The following is an 11,871-nucleotide window of genomic DNA, read 5'->3' as shown; positions in this document are numbered from 1 at the left end:
ATGGAGCAATCAGTGGCCTGCTAGAAAACTAATCTGCATCTATTTTGTCAATCAATTAATCAGTCATTTTCTGGCACAAATATTGTCTGCTTTGCGTACGTGAAGATTCACAGCTTTTCTCTGTGTTACATAATTGTGAACTGACAAAACAAGACATTTAAATCAGCACATTGGTCTACTCAGCATTTCAAACACCAAACAGTCGATTTATCAAGGAAATAAATGTCTAATAATTTGGTGTTTCTTAATGGAATACAGAGAAAACTGGATGATTAAAACAGTTTGATTTATCGAACAATAATCCACTAATATCTCCAGATCTGAGCTCTCTCTCTCTCTCTCTCTCTCTGTCTGGACCCAGAAGTCTGTAGTTCGTTCCAACAGACCAACGTTAGGAAAATGTGTTTGGCAGGCGATGAGATGTTGATTTGCAGTTTGGACTCTGGTGTGAAAACAGCTCAGCTCGGTCAAGAAAAAAAGATTAAAAAGTCTCGGCAGTTTAATCTGAATCCCAGAGGATGCTGCTGTGGTAAAATAAAAAGTTAGTGTAGGTCAGTGATGCTGAAGTTCACAGGAGCCGTCGGCTGCTCTGTGAACGCTCAGTGACGTCGTCTCTCCTGCTTCTCCAGGGTGAAAGGTGACGGTGAAATGAAACACAAAGCATCTGACGCTCAAGTCTAAAGCTTTACCTGCTGCTGCTGCTGCACATAGAGGAGACGAGACGTAACTGCATCTACATAGGTAGGTATGTGCCTCACACACGCAGAGCTGTGTCATTTATCATGGTCTGTTTGTGGTGGGAGCATTTTACATAATAGATTTAGAGTAGATTTTCTTTACTTCACAGATCTACCAATGTTTCAAAAGTAAGTGTAAATTGTGTGTGTGTGTTGTGTGGAACAGTGGACTCAAATGATAAAGTATTTACAGTGTGCGTCCTTGTTTTCGCCAGTTGTGGAGTTTGTGAAACCAACAGCGGCATCATGTTCTACGGCTCCTCCTCTGGGGCCAGTATGTCCCTGCCGTCCAAGAGCCGCCTGAAGCGCCAGAGCAGGACCTTCACTCAGGTATACAGCCAGTGTGGTCCGAAAGTGACTACACACACACACACACACACACACAGCCGCTTCGATCAGAGCTCTGTAAATCTCCAGAGGCCGTTCCAGTTGAATAAAGGTCAAAATAAACAGTGAAAACAAACACGTTAGCAAATAGTGCCTCGGTTGTGCACTATATCTAAATGTGCTGTTGGACATATTATCAATGGTCAGTTCATCCAAATTCCCCCCCAAAATAAAACAAACACATATTTTGATTTGTCTCTAGTGATATTTATCCATGTTGATGGTTTGATTTTTATTGTCTATGGTAAATAAAACGCGCTATTCACGTTAAACATGATACGTGATGACTGAAGTCTGGCCAGTGCTGTGGCTTCATGGATCAAAGTGTTGATCATCGATCACTTTGGTCCAGATTCATCTGCTGATTGATCCAGATTTTTTTTTTCAAGTACCAATATGAAGTTAAAGCCCCTGTACAGACTTTTCATTTAATAATAATAATAATAATAATACATTTAATTTAGAGGCGCCTTTCATGACACCCAAGGTCACCTTACAGAGCATAACATTTTAACAACATTATTAAAAACAAGACAATGTGGAAAAACAAAAACAAACAAACAATCAAGACAGTGACCAGTTATAAGTTGTGTGCGAGTTTGAACAGGTGAGTTTTGATTTTTGCGGCCCCTGTGGATGAAAGCGGCGGAATGAAGACTGCATTTCCCACTGTTAAGAAGACGTTTGTCTGGCCGGCACATGTAGATAGATTTATTTTGGAAACATCGTAAAGAAGATGGGACTTTTTTTTTTTGCAGCGTAATGTATCTATTCATATCGTTTCGTCAGTGGTCCGACCCGACCATGCCTTCCTGAGGTATAGAATTAGACTAATTAGAAATAGCCTATCTTCACACTGATGGGCTCATTTGCTGTTGTAGGTAACAGAGACACATCAGCAGAAACCAGAGACTTATGCGTATCCAGTTAAAAGCTCCGTACAGGGGCTTTAACACACAACATGTGAATGGATTCATCATGTGACATTTGGTACGCACATAAAACTTTGTAATACTCTTCTGACTTCCCATCTCACGTCATCATCAGAATCAGATCAATCATTCATTTGGATTATGATAAAATACGGTGACTGAATATAATGATTTGGTAACACTTCACTTGAATACATGTTCATAAGACTGACATAACACCTGTCATAACCATCAATGAATACTTATGACAGCTGTCGTTAAGTGTCATTCAGTAAGTTATCTCACTTTTAATGCAAAGTTGACATTGTTTGAGATGTCCTTGTTATGACAACTTGACATAATCTTGTAAGAGTTTGGCATTTAGGTCTGCTATGACAGGTTATGTCGTCTTTATGTCAAGTTCACAAGTTGTCATAACAAGGAACCTCTCAAACAATGTCAACTTTGCATCAAAAGTGGCACAACTTACCGAATGACACTTAACGACAGCTGTCATAAGTATTCCTTGATGTTAATGACAGGTGTCATGTCATGGTTGGATTCAAGTAAAGTGTTGCTAATGATTTTTCTAATCAGCCTCACATGTATTTTGTGTTAAATGATAACTGGAAAACATGATAAAGCTTATACCTAATAAACATCAGTATGTTGATGTCATGTGCCTCACAGAGCTGCTCACAAACCTATAGATTCTTGTTTCAGGACAACTGGGGAAGGTTTATTCATCTTTATTGGGGTGTTGGCAGAGAACTGACAGAGATGGATAGATGTCTCCAAACCTTGGCAACTAAAACCAAAACAATCTGGACACCGCTAGAGGAAGATGTTTATTATAAGAGTTAACTCTAGTACAAAGTATAAGAAACATTCACACTACATATCATTTTCATTTCATTTCACCTTTATTTATTCAGGGAAGGTCAATTGAGAGCGAGCTCTCTTTTTCAATGACGCCCTGATTACAAAAACACACAATTATACATTATACAAATACACTCAAAATCATAATCAACAATTACATACAGGCTGTAGAACAGTTGATAGTAAGTTTTTGAAGCTATCTAAAGAAATGAGATGATCCAGTTTCAGACAGCTTTGTAGGTTATTCCACTTTTGGGGGGCATAAAACTGAAAGGCAGTCTTCCCCAATTCATATCTCTGACTGTCGTCTCTGTGTGTGTTCTCCAGGTCTTGTACCGTACTCTGAGCTACAGAGACCGCGTTCCGGCAGAAACTGGAACAAACACCCGGGGGGACCGGCGCTCGACGACTGAACCCCCCGAGCGGCCGGCGGACGACCCGGCTGAACTCTCCACGCAGAGCTCGGCCCCCGGGGTGCTGAAGATATTCGGGGACGAGATCTGTGCCGGTGCCAACTACAAGAGCGTCTTGGCCACGCCGCGCTCCAGCGCACAGGAGCTGGTCAAGGAGGCACTGGACCGCTACTCGCTCAACAAGGACGCTGCCCACTCTTATGTCCTGTGCGATGTCATCGGGCGTCTGGAGGGGGGAGGAGGCGGGGGGGTGGTGGGGATCGGAGGAGGAGGAGGAGGAGGAGGAGGGGGAGGAGGGGGGTGGCGGACTGAGTGCCTGCGTGCGCTGGGGGACAATGAGAAGCCGCTGTTGCTCCAGGAGCTGTGGAAGCCCCGAGAAGGACACGCTCGCAGGTTTGAGCTGCGCCGGAGAGCAGAGGTGGAGGAGTTCAACGCCAAGGAGAAGGATACCATCACTGCTGGTGAGCACACACACACACACACACACACACACACACACACACACACACACACACACACACACAGACACACACGCACTTTGTCTCTTACAGACAGACAGGTACACACATACACACACACGCAGCAGCTGGTCTAATTCCCTTCCTTTCTTCACATGTCAAACTCAGCAGAAAAGCACAGCTCGTTAGCTCCTCTGCAGTGACTTTGTGTTTATGTGTGTGTGTGTGTGTGTGTGTGTGTGTGTGTGTGTGTGTGTGTGTGTGTGTGTGTGTGTGTGTGTGTGTGTGTGTGTGTGTGTGTGTGTGTGTGTGTGTGTGTGTGTGTGTGTGAGAGAGAGATAGAGAGAGAGAGAAAGTGTGTGTGTGTTGTTAGATGTTATCCTGCGGAGAAAATATTATTTCTGTGTGATTATCAGTGTTTGTTTTTACATGGAGCTGCTGTTCGGTAAACACTGTGTATAATCTGGGTATCTTTTAGAGAGAGACGCACTCTCACATGTGCAGCCAGTCGCACATACGCACACACGCACGTACACACATATATATACACACACACACGCACACATACACACACAGACAGACAGTGCAGCAGAAATGCACAGACAGCTGGTGGTCAATTGATTGAGTGAAAGCTGAATCCTTTGCAACCAGAGGTGTGGATGTGAGGCGTAGACGCTGGTGTTTATACGAACGACACATTTCTACAACAGTGAAGGTGATTTCACTTTCATGCTTAACTACCCGCACAACTGCTGCCTCACGCCTGAACTCTCCAGTGATAGTTTTTCTTTTTTTTTTTTTTTAGTTTTCCTGTGCGACTGACTCTGTTCTATAGATTTCAGTCTATAATATGTAACAACAAAATGGAAAAACTCAGGAAAACAACTGTTTTGACTTCACATCTGCATTGCAGTAATGTGAAACTGTGTGAAAGTGTGTTTCCCCAGGAACCATGCAGTGACCTTTTATGTGAAATTGGTTCATTGATTGATGAAAAAGTTTGCCACATGTACACACTCCTCCCCCCGGTGCTGCGTCCTGTTGAAGGAATTCACAAACACCCAGTCAGAGAGTGTGTTCAGAGAGATGGGGCGAGTATTTTCAGCCTCCTCACTCTAAGACTTTGCACTTTGCAGCAACACTAACATTTCTCACATGAGAGATGCCGGGGTTACTGGTTGCTATGTCAACTTCTGTGGTAACCAGAGGGTCAGTGAGCAATCTCTCTCTCTGACTGGTTTTTTATTTTATTGTGGGGGGTATAATTTTCAGATGGCAGAGAAAACAATTTACCAAGTAGTCAGTAAAAGCATGAAAGCCTGAATGGATAAGGCTGCTGCTGGTGGTGCTGTGTATTTATGTAACAGTCAACAACAAATCCCATGAACAGACCAAAACACATCCACCTGTTTTTACCTGTGCCGTAAACAGAAAACAGAGTGGAAAAGTTACAAGTGTGGAAAAAAGAAGGAAAAAAAGTATTGATTGAGAAGTTTACACTTGGCTGAGGTGGAAAAGTCAATAAAGAAAAAAGTCAAATAGATTATTGTGTCAATAAAAACAGAATATAACAAATGGAAACAGATTCAGCAAATAAGTCATGATGTAAAGGACATAAAGGATACGACCTGATGGAAAACTGCAGCAGGTGGAAACACCTGCATATACTCCAGAATGTTATGAAGACTGATCAGATGAAGTGCAATAATTGCAAAGTTCATATTTGCCATGGAAATGAACTTAAAGGTCCAGTGTGTGAAATACCGTGATATCTAGCGTTCAGATTCTAGTTTGCAGCGCTCACTCACTCGCTCGCACTCACCCCTCCCGTCAGCAAAGTGACGGTGGCCTCCGAGGACAAAAACACTCGTTTACCACGACTGGGAGTATTTCAGGAGCATGGAGCCATGAGGTGAAGATCTAAACCATTTTACGATATGTCTGCTGTTTCCTCCTGCTTTTTTCCTTCTTCGTTGGTTTATTTATGAATGTGAAACTCGCGAAACGCACTCTTTGGCTGGCTGGATTTTCCGTTTGGGCTGCCGTACAAACATGGCGGCGCAAGATGGTGACACTCTCTATACAAGATCCTTGCTATATGTATAAAAGAAGAATTATAAGCCTACGAAAACCAAACAGATTTTATTTTATAGCAATTATACACATATATTCATGGGTAGTAGGCTATATTCAGATTTTTCCAATAAACCTTGACAATTATTACACACTGAACCTTTAAGGAGAGAGGTTCAACTGTTGCGAAGAAGAAGAAGACTTCAGGGCGATCGAGTAAGTCCAGCAGTCTCTGATCAGTCCCCCCGTTCCCATTTTTTGGGTCATCCAGAAAAAAGCTTGTCCGGAGGAGAAAAGATGCGCGCTACCATCAGTCCTGTGTCGTGTTAACAGTAAAACATCCTGAGACCATTCATGTGTGGGGTTGCTTCTCAGCCAAGGGAGTGGGCTCGCTCACAATTTTGCCTAAGAACACAGCCGTGAATAAAGAAATGGCACCAAAACATCTTCTCCAAACCATCTAAGAAACTTGATAAACTTGATAAATTTGCCAATAAAAGCCTAAAACACTTATGAAATGCTTGTAATTATACTTCAGTAACCATAGTACCATCTGACGAAAATATGTAAGACAAGACAAGGCAAGGCATCTTTATTTGTGGTAACCTGAGTGGTTGCTCTCTTTGCAATAATACACGCAGACGCCGGTTACCGTGTTTGCTTTGTTTACTCACACTCCGAGCAGCATACATACATCGGCCAGTAGGCGGAACATTACATGTGCAACACAACAGGTGTGCCTACTTTTACAGGGCGGGGTTACACGAGCCCGCTGACAAAGGTTCCGGGGCGCAGCCCTCTAATGCAGCAGTGATATGCATTCACTCTGCAACACTTCTCCCCCTTTAAGTGCAAGAGCACAACTTAGAACATAGACTTGTTAACTCAGTGGTTATAAAGTATTAAAGCATATGTTATCATTTAACTGCATTACTTTTCCTTTTGTTACAATAAACATTTTCATTTGCAGCAGATAGAAACTCCTTTTCTTAACCAACAACAAAACCACTGTATCTTGTTTTAATAAACGTTTTTGAACCCTTTTCTTTTTCTTTGCATATTTTTAACAGTTCAACACGTCAGTCTATCTGGAGGCTTGTGTTGCCTCTTTGATCTCCTTAGTTCTGGAGTGAGGTCTCCAGACCTGGGAACAGGGGCAGGTGGGGCAGCCTGCACAGACAGTCCATCAGGTGCCACATTGGTGAGCTCTGACAGTCCCTCATGTGACAACTCAGTGTGCTCTGGTGTCACTGGCACCACAACATAGTCTCCAGAGCTGCTCACACTGTCCTTGTGCGAAACACACTGAGGACCTTTCCCTCCCCCATCATGGCGGATACGCAGGTGATCCTGGTGCCTGCGAACCTGCCGACCATCAGACAAGTCCACCACAAAAGACACTGGACCCGTCCGGTGGTGAATGACTCCTGGCAGCCAGGGCGAACCTGTGGCAAAGTTTTTGACATACACACAGTCCCCTGGGTGAAAAAGTCTCTCTTTAGCATGTTGGTCCCGTCGCGCTTTTTGCACATCCTGCGACCTGACGACTCTTGCTCCGACGTCTGGGCGGAGGAGATCCAGATGAGATTTTGGTCTCCGTCCCAGCAACATCTCCGCTGGGGGCACTCCCGTCACAGTGTGAGGCGTAATCCTGTACTGGAACAGGAAACGGGAAAGCTTGGTTTCCAGAGAGTGTCCCGACATTTTCTTTAGTCCCTCTTTCAAAGTCCCAACAGCTCTTTCTGCTAAGCCGTTAGAGGCGGGGTGGTAGGGAGCAGAACAGACATGACGGATCCCGTTTTTCACCATAAACTCTTTGAAAACCTCACTGGTGAATGTGGGCCCATTGTCTGTCACAATCATGTCTGGCAGTCCATGTGTTGCAAATATGCCTCTAAGTGTCTCTGTAGTAACTGGGGCAGTAATACTTGACATGACATGGGCTTCGAGCCACTTAGAATAAGCGTCCACTAGCACCAAGAACATCCGACCCATAAATGGACCAGCAAAATCCAGATGAAGCCTGGACCATGGACGGCCTGGCCACTGCCATGGGTGGAGCGGCGCTGACGCTGGCATCTTTTGGTTCTGCTGACATTGTGAACACGCTTTTACCTTTTCTTCCAAGGCACAGTCCATCCCAGGCCACCACAGAAACGACCTGGCGAGGCTTTTCATACGCGATATCCCAGGGTGGGCATCATGTAGCTCCTCCATCACTTGTGCTCGCCCTGGAGGAGGAACAACCACTCTGGAGCCCCAGAGCAGACAACCATCAAGCACACTCAACTCCAGTTTGCGCTTGACAAAAGGTTTGTATTCCTCCTGCTGTACAGTCACAGGCCATCCTTGCATTATCCATCTCTTAACCTGTGATAACACTGGGTCTCTCTCAGTCCATAGTTTGATCTGTTTTGCTGTCACTGGGGAATTTGACAGTCTGTCCATCAGAAAAACAGTCTCTGGGGGCAGGCCAGTGTGGCTTGGCGTGTCAGGGAGAGGCAGGCGGCTGAAGGCGTCAGCATTTGCATTTTCACTACCTGCCTTGTACTCTATACGATACTGATATGCTGACAGGGTTAACGCCCAGCGTTGTATTCTTGCTGATGCCATGGCAGGAATGCCTTTTAACTCACTAAACAGACCCATCAGGGGCTTATGATCTGTAAAGATGGTAAAGGGGCGACCAAACAGGTAGTGGTGGAAGCGTTTTACAGCAAAAACTATAGCTAGCCCTTCTTTTTCTAACTGTGAGTACCCTTTTTCTGCTGCAGTGAGAGTACGTGACACGTAGCTGATGGGCTTCTCACTTCCGTCCTCCATACGGTGAGAAAGCACCGCCCCCACGCCGTACGGGGAGGCGTCACAAGACAGGATAACATCCTTGCTGGGGTCAAAGTGCACCAGCAGTCGTGCTGAATGTAACAGTCCTTTAACATGCTGAAAAGCTTCCTCCTGAGCCTGCTGCCACTTCCATGAACTGTCTTTATGCAGGAGCTGGTAGAGTGGGGCGAGCACCGTAGAGAGGTCAGGTAAGAACTTTCCGTAGTAGTTCACTAAGCCCAGGAACGACCTAAGCTCTGCTACGTTCTTTGGACTTGGAGCCTCCTTTATCGCCCTCACTTTCTCCTCCACAGGTGACAGACCCTGAGCTGAAATCCGGTGGCCCAGGTATGTGACACTTGGAGCTTGAAAAACACACTTACTGCGCTTCAGACGCAGTCCAGCGTCTGACATCCTCTTCAGCACCTGGTCGAGGTTTCGCATGTGCTCCTCTTCTGTCCTGCCAGTGACCAGGATATCGTCCAGGTAGACAGCGACATGGGGAATGTTTTGAAGCAAATTGTCCATGGTACGCTGGAAAATCGCTGGACTGGATGCGACACCGAAAACCAAGCGGTTGTACTTGAATAGACCCTTGTGTGTATTGATAGTCACATATTGTTTTGATTCTTCGTCCAGCAGCAGTTGCTGGTACGCGTGACTCATATCCAGCTTTGTGAATGTTTTTCCGCCTGCTAGCATGGTAAACAGGTCCTCCACACGAGGCAGGGGGTAGGTGTCGAGTTGTGAGGCCTGATTAATTGTCAACTTGTAGTCTCCACATATGCGTATTCCACCATCTTCTTTTACAACTGGCACAATTGGGGCTGCCCAGTCAGAGAACTCAACAGGTTCAATCACCCCCGCTTGCTGCAGCCTCTCTAACTCAGCCTCCACTTTAGCTCTCATGGCATATGGCACAGTGCGTGGTTTGAAGAAGCGTGGCTGTGCTTCGGGGTCCACACACAACTTCACTGATGTGCCCTTGAGGGTGCCAAGTTCATCTTTAAAAACATCTGCATATTTAGCTAGAATGTCTTGTACTACTGTGATGTTTTTGACTTCCCCCCAAATGTCCCCCCAATTTAGGCGAACTTTCTGCAGGAGATCACGACCCAACAAACTAGGCCCCTCCCCCTCAACTACTAGCAGTGTAGCCTTAGCTTTTTGTCCATGATACTCAATGTCCACATCTATAGCGCCCACAAGTGGAATGCACTCACCCGTATATGTTTTCAGTCTTATATTAGTCTCTTTTAGTTCAGGTGCACCATCTGAGTTCCATAACTTGTGGAAAGTGCCTTGACTAATCACTGAAACTGAGGCACCAGTGTCCACTTCCATTTTCAGTTTACTGCCGTTTACCTGAAGTGCTGTATAGATGGGCTCAGCCCGGGGCTGACCAGTGACATTGAACATGTTGAATGAACACTGCTCCTCGTGCTCTTCACTCTGCAGGTGATGTGTGTTCATCTTGTGCTTTGGTTTTCCCCATTCTTTCCTTTGTTTATTTTTAGCTCCCCTGCACTTTTTAGCAATGTGTCCTTTTTTCTGACAGTTATGGCAAACCGAGTCCTTAAAACCACAGTCATTTGCGAAGTGAGCTCCCCCACAACGATAACACTCCACGGACTTTAATGGCTTGCCTTTTTTTTCTTTTGACACCAGATGAACGGCGCATGGCTGCGCACCGCCGTTAGCATTTTTAATGTCTTTAGTGTTGTTAGCTGCTGTTTCCATAGCTTGGGCGATCTCAAGCGCTCTTCTGAAAGTTAGCGTGGCTTCTCCCAACAAACGGCGCTGCATGCCGTCGTCATTAATCCCACAGACTAACCTGTCCCGCAGCATGTCCTCCAGCACAGCACCGAACTCACAGTGCTCCGACAACTGTCTCATCTCCGCGACAAACGCAGCCACTGTCACTCCCGGCTTGCGTGAATGAGTGTGAAACTTGAAGCGCTGAACAATTACAGATGGCTTTGGGTTGTGGTGATTCTGCACCATGGTCACCAGTTCTTTGAAGCCGATGTCTCCCGGTCTCCGCGGCGTGGCAAGATTGCGGATGAGCTTGTACGTCTTGGCCCCGCACACACTGAGGAGAATCGACCGCTGTTTTCCTTCGTCTTTGATGTCGTTGGCGAGGAAAAAGTGCTCCAGTCTCTCGACATACTCCACCCAGTCGCCGTCCTCCTCGACAAACTCGGTGAGCGAACCGACGGTAGCCATTACTGTTAACTGCGCGCCAACTTCTTCTTCGACTCATACGGTAACTTTACCTACTCGGCATAAATCCTCGGCTTGACTTGCGTTTTTAATCCTCGTCGCCAGTGTAGTAACCTGAGTGGTTGCTCTCTTTGCAATAATACACGCAGACGCCGGTTACCGTGTTTGCTTTGTTTACTCACACTCCGAGCAGCATACATACATCGGCCAGTAGGCGGAACATTACATGTGCAACACAACAGGTGTGCCTACTTTTACAGGGCGGGGTTACACGAGCCCGCTGACAAAGGTTCCGGGGCGCAGCCCTCTAATGCAGCAGTGATATGCATTCACTCTGCAACATTATTTATATAGCGCATTTCATACCAAGGCAACTCAATGTGCTTTACATAAAGACAAAACATTAAAAAAAAGAAGCATAAGACAGAATAAAAACAAACAAAATACTAAAAACAGAGTTAAAAGCAAGAGCAAATAAAAGTAAAAGAAAAAAAAATAGATAAAGTTTTAAGTTCTCAGCTATAAGCATGTGAAAAGAGAAATGTTTTTAACCTGGATTTAAAAGTGCTTACAGTTGGGGCTGATCTCAGTTCTGCTGGTAGTTTCTGTAAAAACACTGAAGCAGCAGACTTTGTGAAAACCGATACTTATGTCATTCTCAAAACTTTTGGCCACAGCTGTATTGTACATGTATTTGTGCATATATTTAGATTATTAAATATTTTCTTACTTTTCGAAATTCCAGTTTGTTTTCCCTTCCCACTATTTCTAAAAACAGCTGGTCACTTCAGTTATTGTCAGAAACCACTCCAAAATAGGTGGACTATGCATCTGCTGGTGTCGACGTGCAGCTTTGAGTACGCACAGCAGGATGGTGTATCTGTGAGACTGACGCAGAATAAACTGCTGTGCTCATTGTAGTGAAGAAACGAGTCTGGCAGTGCAACACTATGGCTCAGATTTT

General features: G+C 45.1%; 1 protein-coding gene across 1 annotated transcript in view; it reads left to right on the top strand.

Moving 5' to 3' along the window:
* Positions 1–983: 983 nt before the first annotated feature.
* The window catches only part of radil (Ras association and DIL domains), a gene marked incomplete at both ends in the record, with an annotated part of 34,876 nt that continues 23,988 nt past the window's right edge, over positions 984–11,871 (top strand). The window contains 2 exons of the mRNA XM_083976015.1: positions 984–1,067; positions 3,245–3,791. Of these exons, the coding sequence (XP_083832141.1) occupies positions 984–1,067; positions 3,245–3,791 (631 nt within the window). The remainder of the gene's footprint in view (positions 1,068–3,244; positions 3,792–11,871) is intronic.

Source organism: Trachurus trachurus (genome assembly GCF_905171665.1).
Source record: "Trachurus trachurus genome assembly, chromosome: 1".
Classification (NCBI taxonomy): domain Eukaryota; kingdom Metazoa; phylum Chordata; class Actinopteri; order Carangiformes; family Carangidae; genus Trachurus; species Trachurus trachurus.
The sequence above is the reverse complement of the archived record's forward strand: the minus strand, read 5'-3'. Positions and strand labels throughout refer to the sequence as shown.